The 17,709-nt window shown below is 38.3% G+C and overlaps 1 protein-coding gene across 3 annotated transcripts in view; it reads right to left on the bottom strand.

The window, feature by feature from the left end:
- Positions 1-1,749: 1,749 nt before the first annotated feature.
- BACH1 (BTB domain and CNC homolog 1) overlaps positions 1,750-17,709 on the bottom strand; it is a 43,418-nt gene continuing 27,458 nt past the window's right edge. For all 3 annotated transcript variants that reach the window (XM_032393299.1, XM_032393301.1, XM_032393300.1), the window contains 2 exons: positions 16,491-16,697; positions 1,750-5,667 (listed from right to left, as the gene is read on the bottom strand). In XM_032393299.1, the coding sequence (XP_032249190.1) occupies positions 5,209-5,667; positions 16,491-16,697 (666 nt within the window). In that variant the 3' untranslated portion in view covers positions 1,750-5,208. The remainder of the gene's footprint in view (positions 5,668-16,490; positions 16,698-17,709) is intronic.

Raw genomic sequence — 17,709 nt, 5'->3', positions numbered from 1 at the left:
CTCTGGAAGCCTGTGGGCCACGGCACTAGACACATGGAGAAATCAACATCAGAATAGAATATGTGATCCGAAATCATGTGGACCCCTGCTGTAGCGTGGAGGCCAGGGAATTTTAACTTTGGTGGCAGGTGGAGGCTTATATTGGCCAGGTGGATGTTCACAGTAGACCAAGTGGCCTGGGTGAGAGGTTTTAGACCAGCCCGTGAGCATTTTGGATCTGGAGGGCCATGGAATTTATGGTGCCTTATTCACCAAATTTGATTTTCTATGGAGTCCCAACTGCCCTTCTTGGGCCTTTGAAAAGGCTGAGTGAGCCTTTAAGCAAAAGGCCTTTTAAGCAAAAGCCTTTGAAAAGGCTGAGTGAGACTTTAAGCAAAAAAACAAGTAGAGGTGTTGGTCATGCCTCACAGAAAGTGTCATTCCTTCAGGGACTCAGAAGTTGTACTGGCTCAATGCCAAGAGTCTAAAGTGACTCAGAGTTAATAATGAGACACACAAGATTACCACAGCATTTGCACCACCTGTTTTGAAAGTCAGCCAATCTCCAGCCATTAGAGCAGTTTCCCCAGGGAATGTTCTATTCCCAGGACACAGTACGTAGCATGCCCAAAGGCTGGGGTCCACACTCTGGTTTCTGAGGTATGGAAAGCAGATGGAGAGATTCCTTGATCAGTTTCCCCCCCAGTGCTGGGCTGTCAATGCCCACTTTCTAAAATCTACTCCCTGTGAACTTAAATTCAATTGGCAGGAATATCCCCACGAAGGCCCCCTTCGGTGGACTGCGAGAAGCCTCAGAAAGCGAGTGCAATGTGGCATCAATTAAATGAAGTTGCCGGCAGCAGGCCTGTGGATGCCCCGACACCAGCGGCAGCCTCCGAGCACCACTACTGCAGTTTCCAGGGGGAAATACTCTTCACGGGGCTTTCAGGCAAACCTGGGAGGAGTATGTGCTGCTTTCCAGATGTTTCAAAGCAGCTGGATTCCAACGCACCGGAGTGCTAGCAAGGTCCTGGCTCTTAACCAGTCCCGGCAGGCCAGTGTCCCCAGCACACACCCGCTGGCCCAGCGCCATTCGGTGTCCAGGCCCAAGGAGGGAACGGTGGAGGGACTAGTGTTGGGTGCAGAGGCTCGTCTAGTCGGCGCTGCATAGCTTAAGTCCACGTAAAGGAGAAACCATCCCTCACCGGCAGCTTTCTCAGGCCTCAACATTGCGAGTTTGCTTTTAGCAAATTCACTGGGCACATCAGCTATAAAGCTGTGTCTTACAGCCTGGCCTCCATCAGCAATGTGGACGTCACCTACCATCTTCTTATTTCACAAATGGTCCAGACCACGCTCAGGACTGCCAAGAGCTCTGAGCAACTGCTCAAAGCTCGATTACAAGGCCTGATGAGAAGCTGAATGGAACCTAGTCAAGGTGACTCAGCAGATAAATCTTCAAAAATTAAGAGGAGGGGCACCTGGGTGCCTTGGTTGGTTAAGCATCTGACTCTTGGTCTCAGCTCAGGTCTTGAGCTCAGGGTCATGAGTTCAAGCCCCACACTGGGATAGATGCTGGGTTTCCAAATAAATAAATAAATAATAATAATAAATAAATAAAAATAAATAAAATTAAGGACTAACATAGTATCCCCTTAGAAGCCCTAACACCTCCTTAAAAAAGCTCTACATCTCTATCTGAAGATGGAGATTAAGTAAATCAGTAGTTAGGCTAAAATCTGTGCTTCCTTAACTATCTGAGTGCTGGGAATATTTTTTTTCAGGCATATATAAACAATGAAAGAGTCTCTCATACAAATTCCAGGGGAAAGCCTAAAATTAGTAAATTCACGTGAAAGGTGAGAAAATGGAAATGGAATGTACAACTCTATTCAATTAGAGGCAATTTTAGATAATTTTATTTATCTGTCAATTTATCACCAATATCTAACATTAATGGTTTTGCTACATTTGGATAAGCACATGAGAAAGAATGTAAATTAAATACCATGAAAGTTGCCTTTTAATGAGTCATGATCTTAACAGGATATGGATATATAATTTTAGTGGTTTTATTGCATTATTAAAAAATTATATAAAAGATACAAAAAATCAACAGATGTTATTATTTCTGTTTATTTCACCATCAGTACGCCAACTTTTACCATTATGGCTTTAAGTTTTCAAACTGCCCAATAGATTTCAAGGAATAGTTTATTACATGCCTAATAAAACACTTAAAATATTTACAGATTCAAAATAGATGTTCCAAAACTGAAAAAAGTTCACCTGAGAATTCATTATAGCATTGCCACTTGTTTGATTTTTTTTTTCCCCAAGTTGTTAATGTGGCCAAGTGTCCACATGCAACCTGTATCGTCCACTGCGTCAAATATATTTAACTCCTTATTTAAAATGGGTTAAGCATTAAGCTATAGGAAATTATGTTCTTAAATTTACAGATGGAGAACCAAGATTCAATTTATAACCATATTTGTTCTGGATGTAACAATTTAACAACAGATTATTTGCTATAGCTGTAGAATTCAAACAACGAAAGCAATTTTAAGGTAATGTTACTTTACTGAGCTAGACATGACTGTCTTTCAAAAACCATCAAGCACTGAGAAGGACAATTAATAAAATAAGGAACAATGATCACGTAAATATGCCATATACAAACTGAAAACCACCTTTCCAAAATTCTGCATGAAGGAAAAGATATACACTGGATATACATAATCCTGTCATTTGTCCTCTTCGGCAGCCTTAAAAAAAAAAAAATCAAAACAAACCTTCTTAGAAAAAACTTCTTTAGAAGTTAATGTTAAAATAGGCATAAATGTGTAATACTATGCAATATATAGAAAACTTCCCCACCTTATGGCCGAAAAACAAAGATAAAATCTTTTCTCTCTCTGTCCCTCTGTATTACAATTTGAAAATCATGTCGGTATGAGGTAGTGTAGTTCCTTGTATTACATGCTGGCTATTAAAAGTAATGCTATGTTTTACAAAATATTACACTTGGCCAATAATCAGAGTATCATTAAAATAAACCCTTAATGCTAAACTGTTTATATGTAGAGAGAAACTTAAACCAAGTGTCTTAAAAATCATATTTAAATTCTGGAGACAACTAGGTTGTATCATAAAATATTAAGTAACTTTCAAAGCAGTTATTTACAGTTGCAATTAAAGCAAAAGGTTATGTGACATTTGCACATACACAAACTGATATGACAAACAGCTGAGTGTACACTGAGGTAGGAAATCCAGGATTCCATTGGTTTGTATAAGATTTTACATTTTGTAAACCAGAAAAGTTTTTATATTATATTTTGAAGTTAAAATTTAAAATTACAAGTATCAAAGAAATAGCTACATGGTGATACTATATAGATAGGCTATACACACACGTCTTTTGTAGTATGGGATGCATATCATAGAATTACTCTCCCTGACAAGTTCTTAAGTGTACTTATAAAAGCCTCTAGAAAATAAGCAAGCCAAACTAGTTTTCTCTTACAACTAAGTCGATAATAGAGATAACATACAACCGCGGAAAATATACTGGCAGTATCTCCCCCAACCACCCGCCTCCCCATTGAAAAGGGTAACATTTGACAAAATTACTCTGAAATATTAAGTCTGGTCCCCATATGCTGTCAGGGCAAAGGTCTACTTGCTTCAGACTCACTGCTGCAGGATGGATGCTTGTCTCCCATGTCCTTCACTAGACTCAGGATGTAAGCGGTAAAAGTCTCTCAGGTATCTGATCTTGGTGAAATTCAGTACTTCCCAATCCAACATGATAAATTATTCCTGTGTACCCTTTAAATGAGGTAAACCTGCAAATGTTTCTGCCAATGTGAATATATGCAATTTTTAGAAAAAACTGTTGAGAAGGTTCATAATCTATCGGTTTGACTTTCAAACAAGCCTGTAACATCAGAATGGCTAAGAACCACTGCAAACGTTACGGGTAGGTGCTGAGATGATAAAAGCTTTATTTTAAAACAGGACTGAATGAACACAAAGACGATTACAAAATGCCCAAGTCAAAATGATTGGTGTGCCCTTATATACCAGATTTGGGGAAGAGAGAAAGATTAAATCTGGTTTCCAAATTCAAACCTACAATGGAACAAGATTGAATTTCATCCTATTTCACAAACCTGTATGGTTGTTTGTAGATATATTTTTATCTACAATAATGCTTTTTACAAGTAAACCACAGGACTTCAAAAATAGGTTGAAAAATGAACTGCCACTCCTGATAAACGTAAGCAATTTTCTTTCCCCATGGTGGAAAGACGTCTGGTTTTCTTGCATGGGTGACCTGCAGTGGGAAGGCCAACAGCCTTGGATTTTGGTAAGCTCTCCAGGAGTCTAGGGAGGCTACAACAAGGCTGCCAACGCGTCCCCTTCAGCCACTGTATCCCCAGTCCTATTTCTTCCAAAAGGACAAGAATGTCAGGAAACAAAGAGATCATGATGGACCCAGATGTGGTAGAGACTGCAGAGAAAAGAGGGAAAACGACACTTATCTATTGTTTACACAGCCAGAATTCCTGAAGACGACACTGAAGAGGAGCAGGAGCCTCTGCCGTAGGCTGTCTCCTACCTACTCCCAACGAAGCTTAGGAGTCGTGAAGGCCAACCAATCCTTGGTTTTAGTGGGAGAAGAGCAAAGCTCCAGGATTCAGGCAAGACACCGTCTTTCTCACACTGCCATTCTGCCCGTTCTTCTCCCTTCGTTGACTTCAAGGCAGAACTGAGCCCCATCAGCATTACTTGGGGAGGCATCTTCGTTTAAACCAGTGCAGTGCAGAAAGGTCCGACGACGAAACTTTTGCGGGCTACTTCTTCAGTAGGAACTCTGCAGATGTTTCAGGCGGTTACACTGTTGTTTGATATGCTGCTTGCATTCTCAAATTTATTTTGCATACTGGGAAGAGTTATTACCCACAGTTATTATTCCTTAAAACATGAGCTTTGAAAGCCTTACTGCATTTTTACAGGTGGCTTTTCGGGATCCAGGAGGCATGTAATTTCTGCATCTCGTGGAAATCAAGGAAAAATCAGGACTGACTGCAGAGGAATTCCCTTAACAGCAAACTACCAGGGGCAAAAAACAGTATCATTAAGAGACAGAAGCTATAATATGCTTTTAAGACGTCGCAACTGCAGTAGAAAATGAATGGTGTGAAGGACACGAATGCAAGTTTACTCATCAGTAGTACATTTATCGGTCATCTGCTGGCAGAAATCAGAGATGCCTCCCCCCTGCCGGCCCGGTTCCCCGAGCCCGGCTTGCTCAGGCGCAGCACTGACAGCCGGCCGGGCCTCCTGGCCGGGCGCACAGCCCGCCGACCCGCCGCTCTGCGCACCGGGATGGCAAGAGCTTGGCTCGCAGGCGGGCGGCCCTGCTGGGGGCCCCTCAGGTAAACTCAAAAGGGACGGTAACACACGTTCACCATCAGGAGTACTTTTTTCTTTTTCAGAAATTAAAAATGAGAGCGGGCAATCTGAAGCTGAGTACTTGGCGAGTATCTGGATCTGCTCTTGACTTAGAGCTGCCTCTTTACAGACTTGCTGGCACAGTCCAGTGAGGTTCTGCTTCGTCTCACCCAGAGTTGACAAAATGTGATCTCTCTCTTTCAACAAGCTCTCCTTTTCATTTTGCTGGGAGGTGGGAAAGAGAATACAACTTGTGTTTAGTAGCTCAGTCAACATTTCTAAGGTAACCAAACATTCGTATCTACTGTTGTCTTCTCGTTAAATAAGAGCACATGGAATTTTTACTTTCAACTCAATTCAAAAATCTATTAAGTACCTCAGAGGCCCATGATCCCTCAAAACTCTGAGGCCTAGATGTATCTCGGGATTCAGAATTTTTCAGATTTTAGGAAGACAATGCGGATGCACATATAACCCCTCTAGCAGGGTTTGGGGCAGTACCCCACTGTCAAACATCTTCACTTTTCTAAATAAAACACATTAAAATATCAAATTACGCACAAAGTGCGAGAAAGAAGGACATAGCCTGATGTCAGTCTACATCAGTTTTCTGGTCAAAATAGTTTATGACAAACTTGCCAAGTTTTCAGACCTTTTTGGATTTGCAGATTGTAAACAAATGTGGACCTGACATATGAGATGGAATACAACCAAAAAAATACAAGTGCACTCATCATAACTACTGCAACTCAAATCGTTGCAGGACCATTTGTTGAACATTTACTTCATGCCAGATATTGTGTTAAATGCTTTCAGATGTGCAATCTCAACTATGTCATTCACACAATGACTCTGTTGATTTAAGTACTAATGAACCCATTTCATAGATGGGACTCGGAGTTTAACATGCCCAGAGTCAGAAAGGTAGTAAGTGAGTTACTAAAGTGTGAAGAATCTGGGGAGGAATTTTGTGTTTCTTAATTATTATTTTTGGTGCTGTTATTACTACTATTTAATTTTTTTATCCCTACAGGAAAGTCGACCACAGAATGTTTTCAAAAGTTTTCCTGGCTTCTGCTTTCCTGTCCACCATCACTTGTGGCTGCTACATCTCTTTCCATCACTGTCCCACCTTGTCCTTCCTATTCTACCACTGTATTGCTTCCTACCTAGTGTGAGCTAGGAAACCAAATAAAAAAGCTATTTATAAATTAAGAGTAAATAAATGTTGATAGAAGGTCAAAGGTTTCTCCTGTGCAATTTATGACAACTCTCTTGGCTTTCTGCTCACTGGCAGGCTCTGGAGAGCAGAAGAGGTTGCAAACTAACATTTAGACGGTTTATTTCAGAGTCATAATCCACAATGACCATCCTTTAAATAGATTCTTTTCTGGAATAAAAATAGCTAGAAGGGTAAAAAGATATTTACTTTACACAAAAGTACTGCTACTGTTTTACGTAAAAGTTTTTCTAAAAAAATTATACGTGAATCCCAATTACTGATAGTTTTTAAATACTTCAAGGCCATCTAATATTTTGAGAAAATGTGCAGTGAATATAAAGTAGTAAATTTTTAATTTATTTTATTTACTTATTAGACAGCATGAGCACAGGCAGAGGGAGAGAGACAGCCGACTCCCCACTGAGCAGACAGCCCGATGTAGGGCTTGATCCCAGGACCCTGAGATCACGACCTAAGCCAAAGTCAGATGCTTAACCAACTAAGCCACCTGGTGCCCCAAAGTACTGAATTTTATATTGTCGACTATTCTCCAATTTGTTCAGATCTTTATACAATTGTTCTGTTTTGAAAAGATAGGTATAGGTCAAGAATATATATATTTTTATATATATAAATGAATAAATAAATAAAACCAAGATCAATGTTCAACAGTGTATTTTTGGTTACAGAAAGTTTGTCAGTTGTAGGCTTCTGATAAAATGAGTCCACAGGTGCCTAGAGGGCAAGAACAGAGCCTACCACTACCTGCCCAAAAAGGAACACATTTTTTTTAAGATTTTATTTATTTATTTGAGAGAGAGAGACAGAAAGCACAAGTGGGGTGAGAGGCAGAGGGACAAGCAGGCTCTCCGCTGAGCAGGGAGCCCAATGTGGGACTCGATCCTGGGACTCCAGGATCATGACCTGAGCCGAAGGCAAATGCTTAGCCGACTGAGCCACCCAGGAGCCCAAAAAGGAACACATATAGTGCAATCAGCACCCACTTCTTTTTATGGCCTCCCAGAAACCAATCCAAATGAGGATGGAAACAAAGCTTCCAGAAGAAAATAAGAAGTATTTTTCCTGAGTCACAATACTCAGCCATGGACTCCTCTATCGAAGTTGGATGAGTCTCCATTCTAAACAGAAACAGATGAAATGGTTTTTGTTTTTTGTTTTAAGATTTTACTTATTTATTTGACAGAGATTACAAGCAAGGGGAGTGGCAGGCAGAGGGAGAGGGAGAAGCAGACTCCCCACTGAGCAGGGAGCCTGATGTGGGGCTCCATCCCAGGATCCCGGAATCATGACCTGAGCAGAAGGCAGCTGCTTAACTGAGGGAGGCACTCAGGCGCCCCCAAGAGATGAAATGTTAACTGCTGTCTGGTCTTTTAAATTAAACATGGCTAAGCAAATTAATGAATGTTCAAGCTTTCTCCCAGAAATCAGAACTGCTACTAAACCTACAGATACTACAAAGATGACAAATATTTTATAACTTCTGTACCTTTAGATAAACACCGATATGACCTTAAATATTCTCCCTACTCCTATCCCACTAAGTAAAGGGTGACATGACTATACTCTGTGTGTCCCCAACAGGATGGCTTGCTTCTTTACAGCTAATACCAACAGGTACAACCCTGGAACTCTACCATGATTAGTTCTATAAATTAAATGCTCCCAGCGGTTCCTCTGAACTGGAACTCCTACATGAATAAGTTTCCAGGCAGTTAGCTGATTTTTCCATTTCACTCTAATTTTAAAACACAAATATACTTTGATAATATTCATTAAATAAAAGTAATTCAACTTAATCACTTCATGGTATCTTATTAAAGATACCTCCTAAACATACTCACTACCAGCATCTACAATATTTTTTGCCGATTCTACCTATTTCTACAATGCATTTTAATTTTCCTGTATACACCTGTTCTACAATATGTTTCTATTTGTACAATATACCTATTTCTAAAATATATTTTACCTAATTCTACTATATATTTTAATTTTTCTACCTATTTCTATTATATATTTTAATTGTCCTATAATACAATCGTATAAAGCACAAATTTGAGGTACTGTGGCTTTAACCACAGATGTATAAGAAAAATAAAACTGGTGTTCTGGTGCCATTCTGCATTTTATGACAACAAATTTACATCCAAATCCACATTTTCAATAGCTAGTATGCAATATTCACTCAAACATAAGTTTAAAAAATACGTTTTATTGTTTTAATTTTATTATGTTAGTCACCATACATCATTAGTTTTTGATGTAGTGATCCACGATTTTAAATATAACTCATCCAGTGAAGGAAGGAATGAAAGAATCTGGTACCAAAAGGGCTAGCTGACAGTGACAATTTTTTAGGTTAAAGAGTACTCACTACTAGGAAATGGTGATTAATGGTTCCTTATGATGTAAAACGTCTAAATAGACAGTTCGGAGAATACACAAGTGGCCTTTAAAAGCATAAATACAAATGCTCAATTTCACTCATAAGAGAATCAAAAATAAAAGTCACCATGAGATACCAACTGTCACTATCAGACTGGGAAAAAACCCAAAGCTGACAACAAACTCCTCGCTGAGGCTGTGGGCAGACAGACACACAGATGCAGCTGTGGGAAGGCAAAATGCTACCACCTCCATTGAGCAGCATTTATTCGTATCTAACAAAATTACATATGCATTTACCCTTGATCCAACAATCCCACTTCTAGGAATCTATCCTAAAGACACATCTCCTTAAACACGAAAAAAAAAATGTACAAAGTTATTCACTGCAGTGTCCCAAATGTCCACCAATAAGAAACCGGTATGGATACTGTGCTATAGTCACAGTTGAAAATACGGAGCTGTAAAAGGAATGACAACCTCGGGGTGCCTGGGGGGCTCAGGTGGCTGGGTGTCCGACTCTTGACTTTGGCTCAGGCCATGATCTCAGGGTCATGGGATCGAGCCCCACAGCAGGCTCTGAGCTCAGTACAGAGTCTGCTTGAGATTCTCTCTCTCCCTCCGCCCCCTCCCCATCACACTCTGAATGAATGAATGAATGAATGAATGACAACCTTTTTGAACTAGGGAAAATATTTCCTGGAAATCACTTCTTCTCCCCCCTCCCAGAAATCACTTCTTAAGTGAACAGAGTGAAATACAGAAAAGTATATATAGAATGTTTATGTAGCAGAAAGGGTACTAAGAATAAACATAAAGTACTAACCTGTTTTTAGAAAAGAAACACAAGGAAAAAATTCAGAGACTAATAAAAAGTCACCCATAGGAAACAACTATAAATAGGGTATAGGGAGAGAATGGGATCAAGACTTTGGAGTATAGCTTTTTTTAAACATAGTTTTAACTTCTGAATCGTATCAATGTTTTATATATGCAAAAATTATACAAAAGATGTGAAAAGTAAATGGTAGTAATAAATACAAACAGAAACATTAATTTCATCGTATATCAAATTGCTAGCATAGACAAAAAATTACTTCAAACAATTTTTAAACTTTAAACTTCAATACTATGGAATATATTTAAAGACAAAAAAGGGCAAACAAATCTTAAGTTTTACTCCATCTGCTTACTGTTAATAGTATTATTGATGCTGTAATTTTGTGACTATTACGTATTTACTATTTGCTTTATACTAATATATATAATTATATTTACTATTACTTTAACAACAGATTTACTGTTTGCTTTATACTTATATAAATGTAGTCATTAGATTATAAATATATGTTTGCACAAAGCAAACAGAAAATGTATTAATTTAACTGGGAGCCAAGATTTTCCCTGTAATGGAAAGAGAATAAAATACAAACAGAGGCAAAGAGAAAAGCTCTATACTGCTAAATTTTTATTGAAAATATCTACATGAACTCGTGATTTCTATTATACTTTTTACTTTTATTTATCAAAGCATGATACACATACTGAATGTATGCATGATTTTACACACAAACACATACACACACACACACGTATTTCCCAGCTCTGTCCCCTGAAGGAGCTGTGAAGGAACAACACTCCAGCAGTAAGCATGCTTTCTTAAGTTGAATACCTGTTAAAAGAACTCAGGGAATTTTGGAGAAAGAAATGATTCCAAATCTTGGGACATGGGAGGTCCAAGGTGAGCCTGTGACATGTTACTCCAGGTAACACAGAACCACTAATGGGGTCACACAGCAGCTGGCTTGAGGGGGCTCTCTCTGGTCAAGTTTGAAAAAATATCAACATCAAAAAGACTAATGACTATTATGGATTGGAAGAAATTAAATTAGGAAAAAATTAATCCCCGAGCCCATAGTGACACTAAAGGGAGTGTGATAGGAGGGAGGGAAAACAGGAAAAAAGAAAAGTTCTTTTTAAAAGAAGAATACCGGGACACCTGGGTGGCTCAGTTGGTTAAGCGTCTGCCTTCGGCTCAGGTCATGATCCCAGGGTCCTGGGATCGAGCCCCGCATCGGCTCCCTTCTCCACAGGGAGCCTGCTTCTCCCTCTCCCTCTGCCTCTGTGCTCTCTCTCTCGCTCACTCTCTCTCAAATAAATAAAAATTTTTTAAAAAATTAAATTATTAAAAAAAATAAAAGAGGAATACCAAAAAAATAAATAATAAAAATAATTAAGCATGAGTGTACGTGGGACAATAGACAGAATGAGAGAAGTCACTATTTTGCAACATCCACTATAAAGGCCCCCAACATACACTAGAAAACAAAAAAATGTAGGAGTAGTGGGGAACAGGATGCTCCTAAAGGACCCAAGTAACACTCCACAGATTACTGAACAATTACAGAGGCAAACAATATAACCTGGAAAATGATCGGTCAATTCCCATCTGCTCAGGTGGGACACCATGACAGCGCGTGACCCACCATGCAATGCAATAAAAGGACACAGTGCCAATTCACGTTTCATTTCAACTCAACGACTTAAACTTTCGCAGTTTGTGTGAAATGGAGGAATGAGTTAAAACCAAGGGAAACAATGAGACAATTACTAAAAGTGGGACATTTTAGAGAAATCTGACCTGGACTTCTTAAAAAGTTATTGTGATTTTAAAAAGGGAGTGGGTGGGGGGTTCTAGATTGAGAAATGAAAAAGGCATAACCAAATGTGTTCTGTGATGATTGGACCCTAGTCTGGGGAAAAAAGTGTATATATGAAATATATTTGGGGAACAATGAGTAATTTGAATAGGGAGTATATACAATATTGAGGATTTATTAATTTTCTCAGGTGTGATAAATATATTGGCAAAGATATGTAAGAATGTCTATTTTTTAGGAGATACATGTTTCAGCATTTAGGTGTGAAATGTAATAATGTGTTAGCTTTTAAATGATTCGGAAAATAAAAGAAGAGCAATAGAGACCATGAGAGAAAAGACAGTGAGACCAAGATCAACCAACTGTGATTAGAGACCAAAACAGACTGACAGGGAGAGAGACAAAGACAGACAGACAGACCAACCAACCAGAGCAGGGACACACATCTGCCCAGAGAAGCAAATGTGACAAAATGTCAATAATTGTTTAATCGACATGAGGTTATTACACTATTCATTTCACTTTTCTGAAAGCTTGAAATTTTCAGAATGCAAGGGAGGAAAACAAATCTCAAGAAAACATGAGCACACATAAACCTGGCTCCCTGTGAGAATATAAGCATTTTATTGGTAAGGACTCTCTCTCATTTATCTTTGATTTCCTGGTACCCAGCACAACATTTAATATGCTTGACAGATGCTCAGAGAAAGATGAGAGAACTACTTTTATTTAAAAATACAACTACTAAGATTTACTGAGCCCTGAACATGTCCTGAGCAATACAAAAAGCTTCCCACTCCTGATGGCATGTGATCTTTGCACCAACCCTGAGGGAGATGCTATCCTTATCCCCGTATCACCAGTGAGGGCATGTGGGTTTCAGAGGTAAAATGACTTCCCCAGGCCACAACGCCACCAAGTAGCCAGGCGGAACGTCCAGCTGTTTGACCCCACAGCCTCCGTCTGAACTCTGTGTCCCAGTGCAGAAGGCTCTCAAATTTTAACGTGCATGAAGATTTTCCCTGGAAACATTTATAAAATGCATGCTTCTGGTACCCTCCCACAGGTCTGGGGTGGGACCGAGGGAACGTGCGTTTTATTTTCCTATTATTTTTTTAGGAAAGTGCATTTTTAAAGGGACATCTCCAGATAACTCTGATGCCAATGGTCCACAGACCACATTTCAAGATGTGCTGCTTAAAGGTATCACAGAAGGGAAAATGGGCAAATTCCAGAAGGGCCTAGTGGGTGTGTCTGGAGATGGCAGTGTGCATGCGGGCAGAGCAGCGAGCAGCATGTGGTTTATTATTAACCCGGGTTAGAACAGGTTTGTTTTTAATAAAATAATGCAACCCTCCCCACAAGATGCACAACACTAAGGACAGATGAGGTCTCTGTACTCCTATACCATCACAATAGACAAGGGCAATGAAACAAAGTGATGTCTGAACACCTCAACGCTGAATTCAAGTGCTTTTGTCAAGATTCTGATTTCTGATCACTTGTAAGTTGCTATCAATCAATATTTGATGCCATCTAAGAGAAATACACTTTGGTAATTTTTTTCTTTAAAGGCAAAGTTCCTTTCATTTCAGGGTTACCTTTCCTTGAGGTCAAAATGGTATAGAAACATACTATTTCCTAATTTCTGAATTAATGTTCCAGGAAAAAAGAAACATGGACCTTGTAAAGAATCCCATAAAGATTAAGAGCTTTGTAAGCCAAACACATAACAGAAGTTGAATGATTCTTGAACTTTGTTTATTGGTTATGGTATGTTATTGGTTTGTAGATTATACATATTCAAAATCCTTATAGTAAATGCAATGCCAAATCAATACCTAACCTCTAATAGACTATCAAATTTTAAATGTTAGAAGTAATTACTATCAATTTATCAAATAAATTATTACCAAATAAATACACAGCTTTCTTTTTCTTCAAAGGTTCTAGTTAGATTCTGACAGGACTTCTTATTGAGAAATACAACTCACTGATTTATTGAATTCAAACTAACATCACCCTTTGGCTTTCCCAGCACATTAAGACTATTAAAGTGTTTTTTAATACATGATCATTATTCTATGGACCCACATTGAGGACATTTTAGAATCACTATTCTTACTGTAATCAAAACACTTTTTTTCATGTGTTGATCCATCCAGTCTATTATGCTATTACTCTTAGGACAAACTGCAAAAAGTTTATAGCCAATAGCCAAAGACTAAAACTTACTAAAATATGGGACCCTTCACCTGAATATTACCAGACCAGGGCAATATTTACTGTGCATTTATTTATATGTTAACCTAATCAGTTACTGGCTATATTAACATGGGCTGTTTGGTTATGAAACAAGTAATTTCCCTTAAATAGGTTTGCTAAAATACCACCCAGACTATAAATACTGGGAAATACTGCTTGTCTACTGCCATGTTTCCAGAGTGTCCTCTTAATTAAAAAAAAACAAAAACAAGTCTGTCGCAGTCCTCCATATTCTCAACTCCCCATACCACTAAATGCAAACCTGTGACAGAAGTGTAGCTATAACTACCGCCGGTCCTTCTCGCTTTACAAAAGACAAGACCCATAACATCGCCCAATAACCAGGGTCTAAATTCCAAGTGAACTTAATAAAATACCTTAAGGCTCAAATTCTTTCACTTCTAGGAAAAGGGCCAGCTTATTCCTATAAGCTAGTAAGCAGCACATTCTCTGCTTATTTTCACCTAAGAGAGACATCGGTGGCAAGACTGAACTTCACAAGTGCCCCTTACCCTTTGCAACTGGAGCGAACCCGTATAAATCACTAGAACTGCGAGCAGTATGAAGGACTAGGCAGAGTTCAAGGAAGCTAAAACACAAGGCAAGTCACTCTGCTTCTTTTAAAAAAAAAAAAAAAAAAAAAACTAGCATGTCTTCTCAGGCGATACTGGGGAAAGGATGGGGACTGGGCTGAGCTCGGACTGGTGCACATCCGGGTGAGCAGATCCCTGGCAGGCTACTGGCTCTGTCTGCCCGGAGGTGGGCGCTTGGCAGCCACGTTGCTGCTGTTTGTCCCTGCTCTCTCGTCACAGAAGAGGCACCTGAGCCGAAATAAGCCAATCAGATGTTCACCTCCTTGGGAATTTTAGAACTAAAACTGTCGTCTCCGTCTGCACTAGACCCTGGAGGAGAGCGAAACTGTTTAGGAGCCATACTGCAGCCACTCTTCCCAGGTGCACTTAGTGGTACACAGAGCCACTGTGTGGAGTTCCACGTGAGCAGGTGCAGACGGACGGGCTGGGGGAGAAGATTCTCTGGGTTCCTGGCAGTCTTCCACTTCCTTGTTCTATGCTACCTACAAGGCCTGCTCCATTCTTTGGCTTCTATATGAGACACAGCTGTATCCTTACAACAAATGCATTCATTAAGTCATTCATTCATGCTTCAGATGGTTTCTGTAACAGCGCTGTCCAAATTAATGTAACAGGTGAACAGGGTACTGACCACAATATATGAGCAAGTTTTTATTTATCCACTCTTCTGAAGGTATATAAAGGCACAGATTGGTTTTTTATTTTTGCTTTTGTTTTTCTGTGATGAGGGCAAAGATGGATTCAATAGAGGAAATCACAACATTATCATAACAACCAGGTACAGCATAAAACAAGGATGCATCTCCTGGACAGGTTGTTTCTTTTTACTAAAATGTTGCTGTACGCTTGCTCTTCATAGCTAGAATGTTTGTGCTTGAAGACTTGCTACAATTATAATTTTAAACTTTCACCAATAATTAACAAAGACTCAAAACCAAATATTCAAAGAATGTTTTACTATTTCTAGGTGCTGGTTCCCTGCTGTCTCTAACCACAGCTGTCTTGTTTCAGACAATGCTTCCTTCCACCAACCACTAGGAAACAGAGAAACCTGGGTGCAAATTAGTCCATTTTTCAATTAATTTGTTTTGATGCTGGAATAAATAAGAAGATTCAATAAAGTAAGCACTCTTCTCACTTAGAGTCTCATTAGACCTTAAATTTTCTATTTATACCAGCATTATGAGTTTTTACCCTTAGATGAAAGATCCAAGTTGTTTTATTTGTTCTGGTGTCAACCAAAACAAGTTATTCAAGTCTACAGTTCATTTAAACGAACGACTAAAACATTAGCTTTTATAGACACCAAACACCGCACAACGAGATTAAAGTGTTTCACCATTTCTTTAATCTTTACTCAACCACTAAGAATTAGGTAGACAGTGGGGCACCTGGGTGGCTCAGTTGGTTAAGCATCTGCCTTCGGCTCAGGTCGTGATCCGAGTCCTGGGATCAAGCCCCACATTGTTGGGCTCCCTGATCGGGGGGGAACCTGCTTTTCCCTCTCCCTCTGTGGGCCCCCCCTCGTGCTATCTTATGCTCATTCACGCACTCTCTCTAAAATAAATAAATAAATAAAATCTTAAAAAAAAAAAGAATTAGGTAGACAGTAAAATTATCCTTAATTTGTGTATCATTAAAAAACAGTGCCCACAAATAGTTCTCAATTTACATATTATAGCATATCACACCAAACACGTAGAATACTCACATAAGTAAAATAGTCTATGAAAACTCTCATTTTCTTATTTCTTAAGCTTTCTAAAAATGTCATATATTTTCTCAAAATTGGTAAATTCTGAGCATTATATCTGACTCAGGAATTGAAATAGCGATTTCCGCTATAAAAAAGAATGAATGAATGGATGTGGTGGAATCTAAGTAAGAAACTTGTATACTTACCAGTTTCTCAATTTCTGATTCAAGATTCTGTATGCAGTCAAGTTTTCTCTTGCGACAGCGCTGTGCAGCAATTCTGTTTTTACTTCTTCTTCGAATATCATGGATACAATCCAGTTGTTCTGGAGTCAGCTTGTGCATTTTCAACAAGGATTGAAAGTCATTTCGAGAGAGTGAAATTATTCGTTGTGCATTAAATGGCAGTTTTACCTAGAATGTAAAATAAACATTAGTAATTGTTGCCGTACTATGGAGTTATACTTAAATCTAGGAAGAGGAAGATACACACCTATATTTTCCAGAGAACTTCATTTAGACTTAAAAAAAAATAGACCTCTATTTCGGATTTCTATATAATCCCTTATAATAAAGAATGATAATTTGATATTTCTAGGCTATTTTAGAGAGTTCAGAAGACAAGAAAATTGAGAGCACATTTTTTTAGCACATCAAAAATATTAACACAAATATTCATGCATTTAAAATAAAAAAAGAGAACTTAAGTTCTTTTACTAGAGTATGTTAATACCCCACAGATATCTTTAAGCCTCTTTCTAAAGTGTTTCTAACATGTTTAACCAAACAAAAAAAAAATCTATTTTGTACTTTGATTTATTTTACTGTGTAGCACTCATTTAACACTGGTATAATTACACTAGTAATTTCTAAAGCATTTCAGAAAATTAAGTTTTCTGTCAAGAGAATAGTTTACGTAACTCAACTTAAAAATCTACACATTTCACTTTCCAATATAGAAATAGTTAGAAAAGCCTTATGAATATTTTAAAGTCATTTTCAACATACTTAAATTGAGAAAAAGGAGAAGATAATTTTTTTAAATAGTCACTGTGTGACAATTATATTAATTATCAAAAATGCTTATAAAACATTGATCAAGTTTCTCTGGCAACCTACTTAATTTGTCTTTCACACTAGAGAAACTAGTTATACAAAATGTTTTACAATTTCTTAAATGTCTTATTTTTTAACATTCTTTTCATAGTTCCAAACACTGGATTTATAAATGCCATAAACAAATCTCCAGCTATAACTCATGAATTCATATTACTTCTTAAATTAAATCACCAATAACCTCCTTCCAAAGCCAAGGGGGGTAAAAAAAAAAAAAAAAAAAAAAAAAAAAAAAAAAAGAACCTCTGTCCCCCTTTTTAAACTCATGTCATCCGACAGCTAGAAAACTAAAGAAAATGATAAAGAACCA

Source organism: Phoca vitulina, unplaced genomic scaffold (assembly GCF_004348235.1).
Source record: "Phoca vitulina isolate PV1807 unplaced genomic scaffold, GSC_HSeal_1.0 scaffold72, whole genome shotgun sequence".
NCBI classification, from domain to species: domain Eukaryota; kingdom Metazoa; phylum Chordata; class Mammalia; order Carnivora; family Phocidae; genus Phoca; species Phoca vitulina.
Note: the sequence above shows the minus strand (reverse complement) of the source record. Positions and strands in the feature narration are given on the sequence as shown.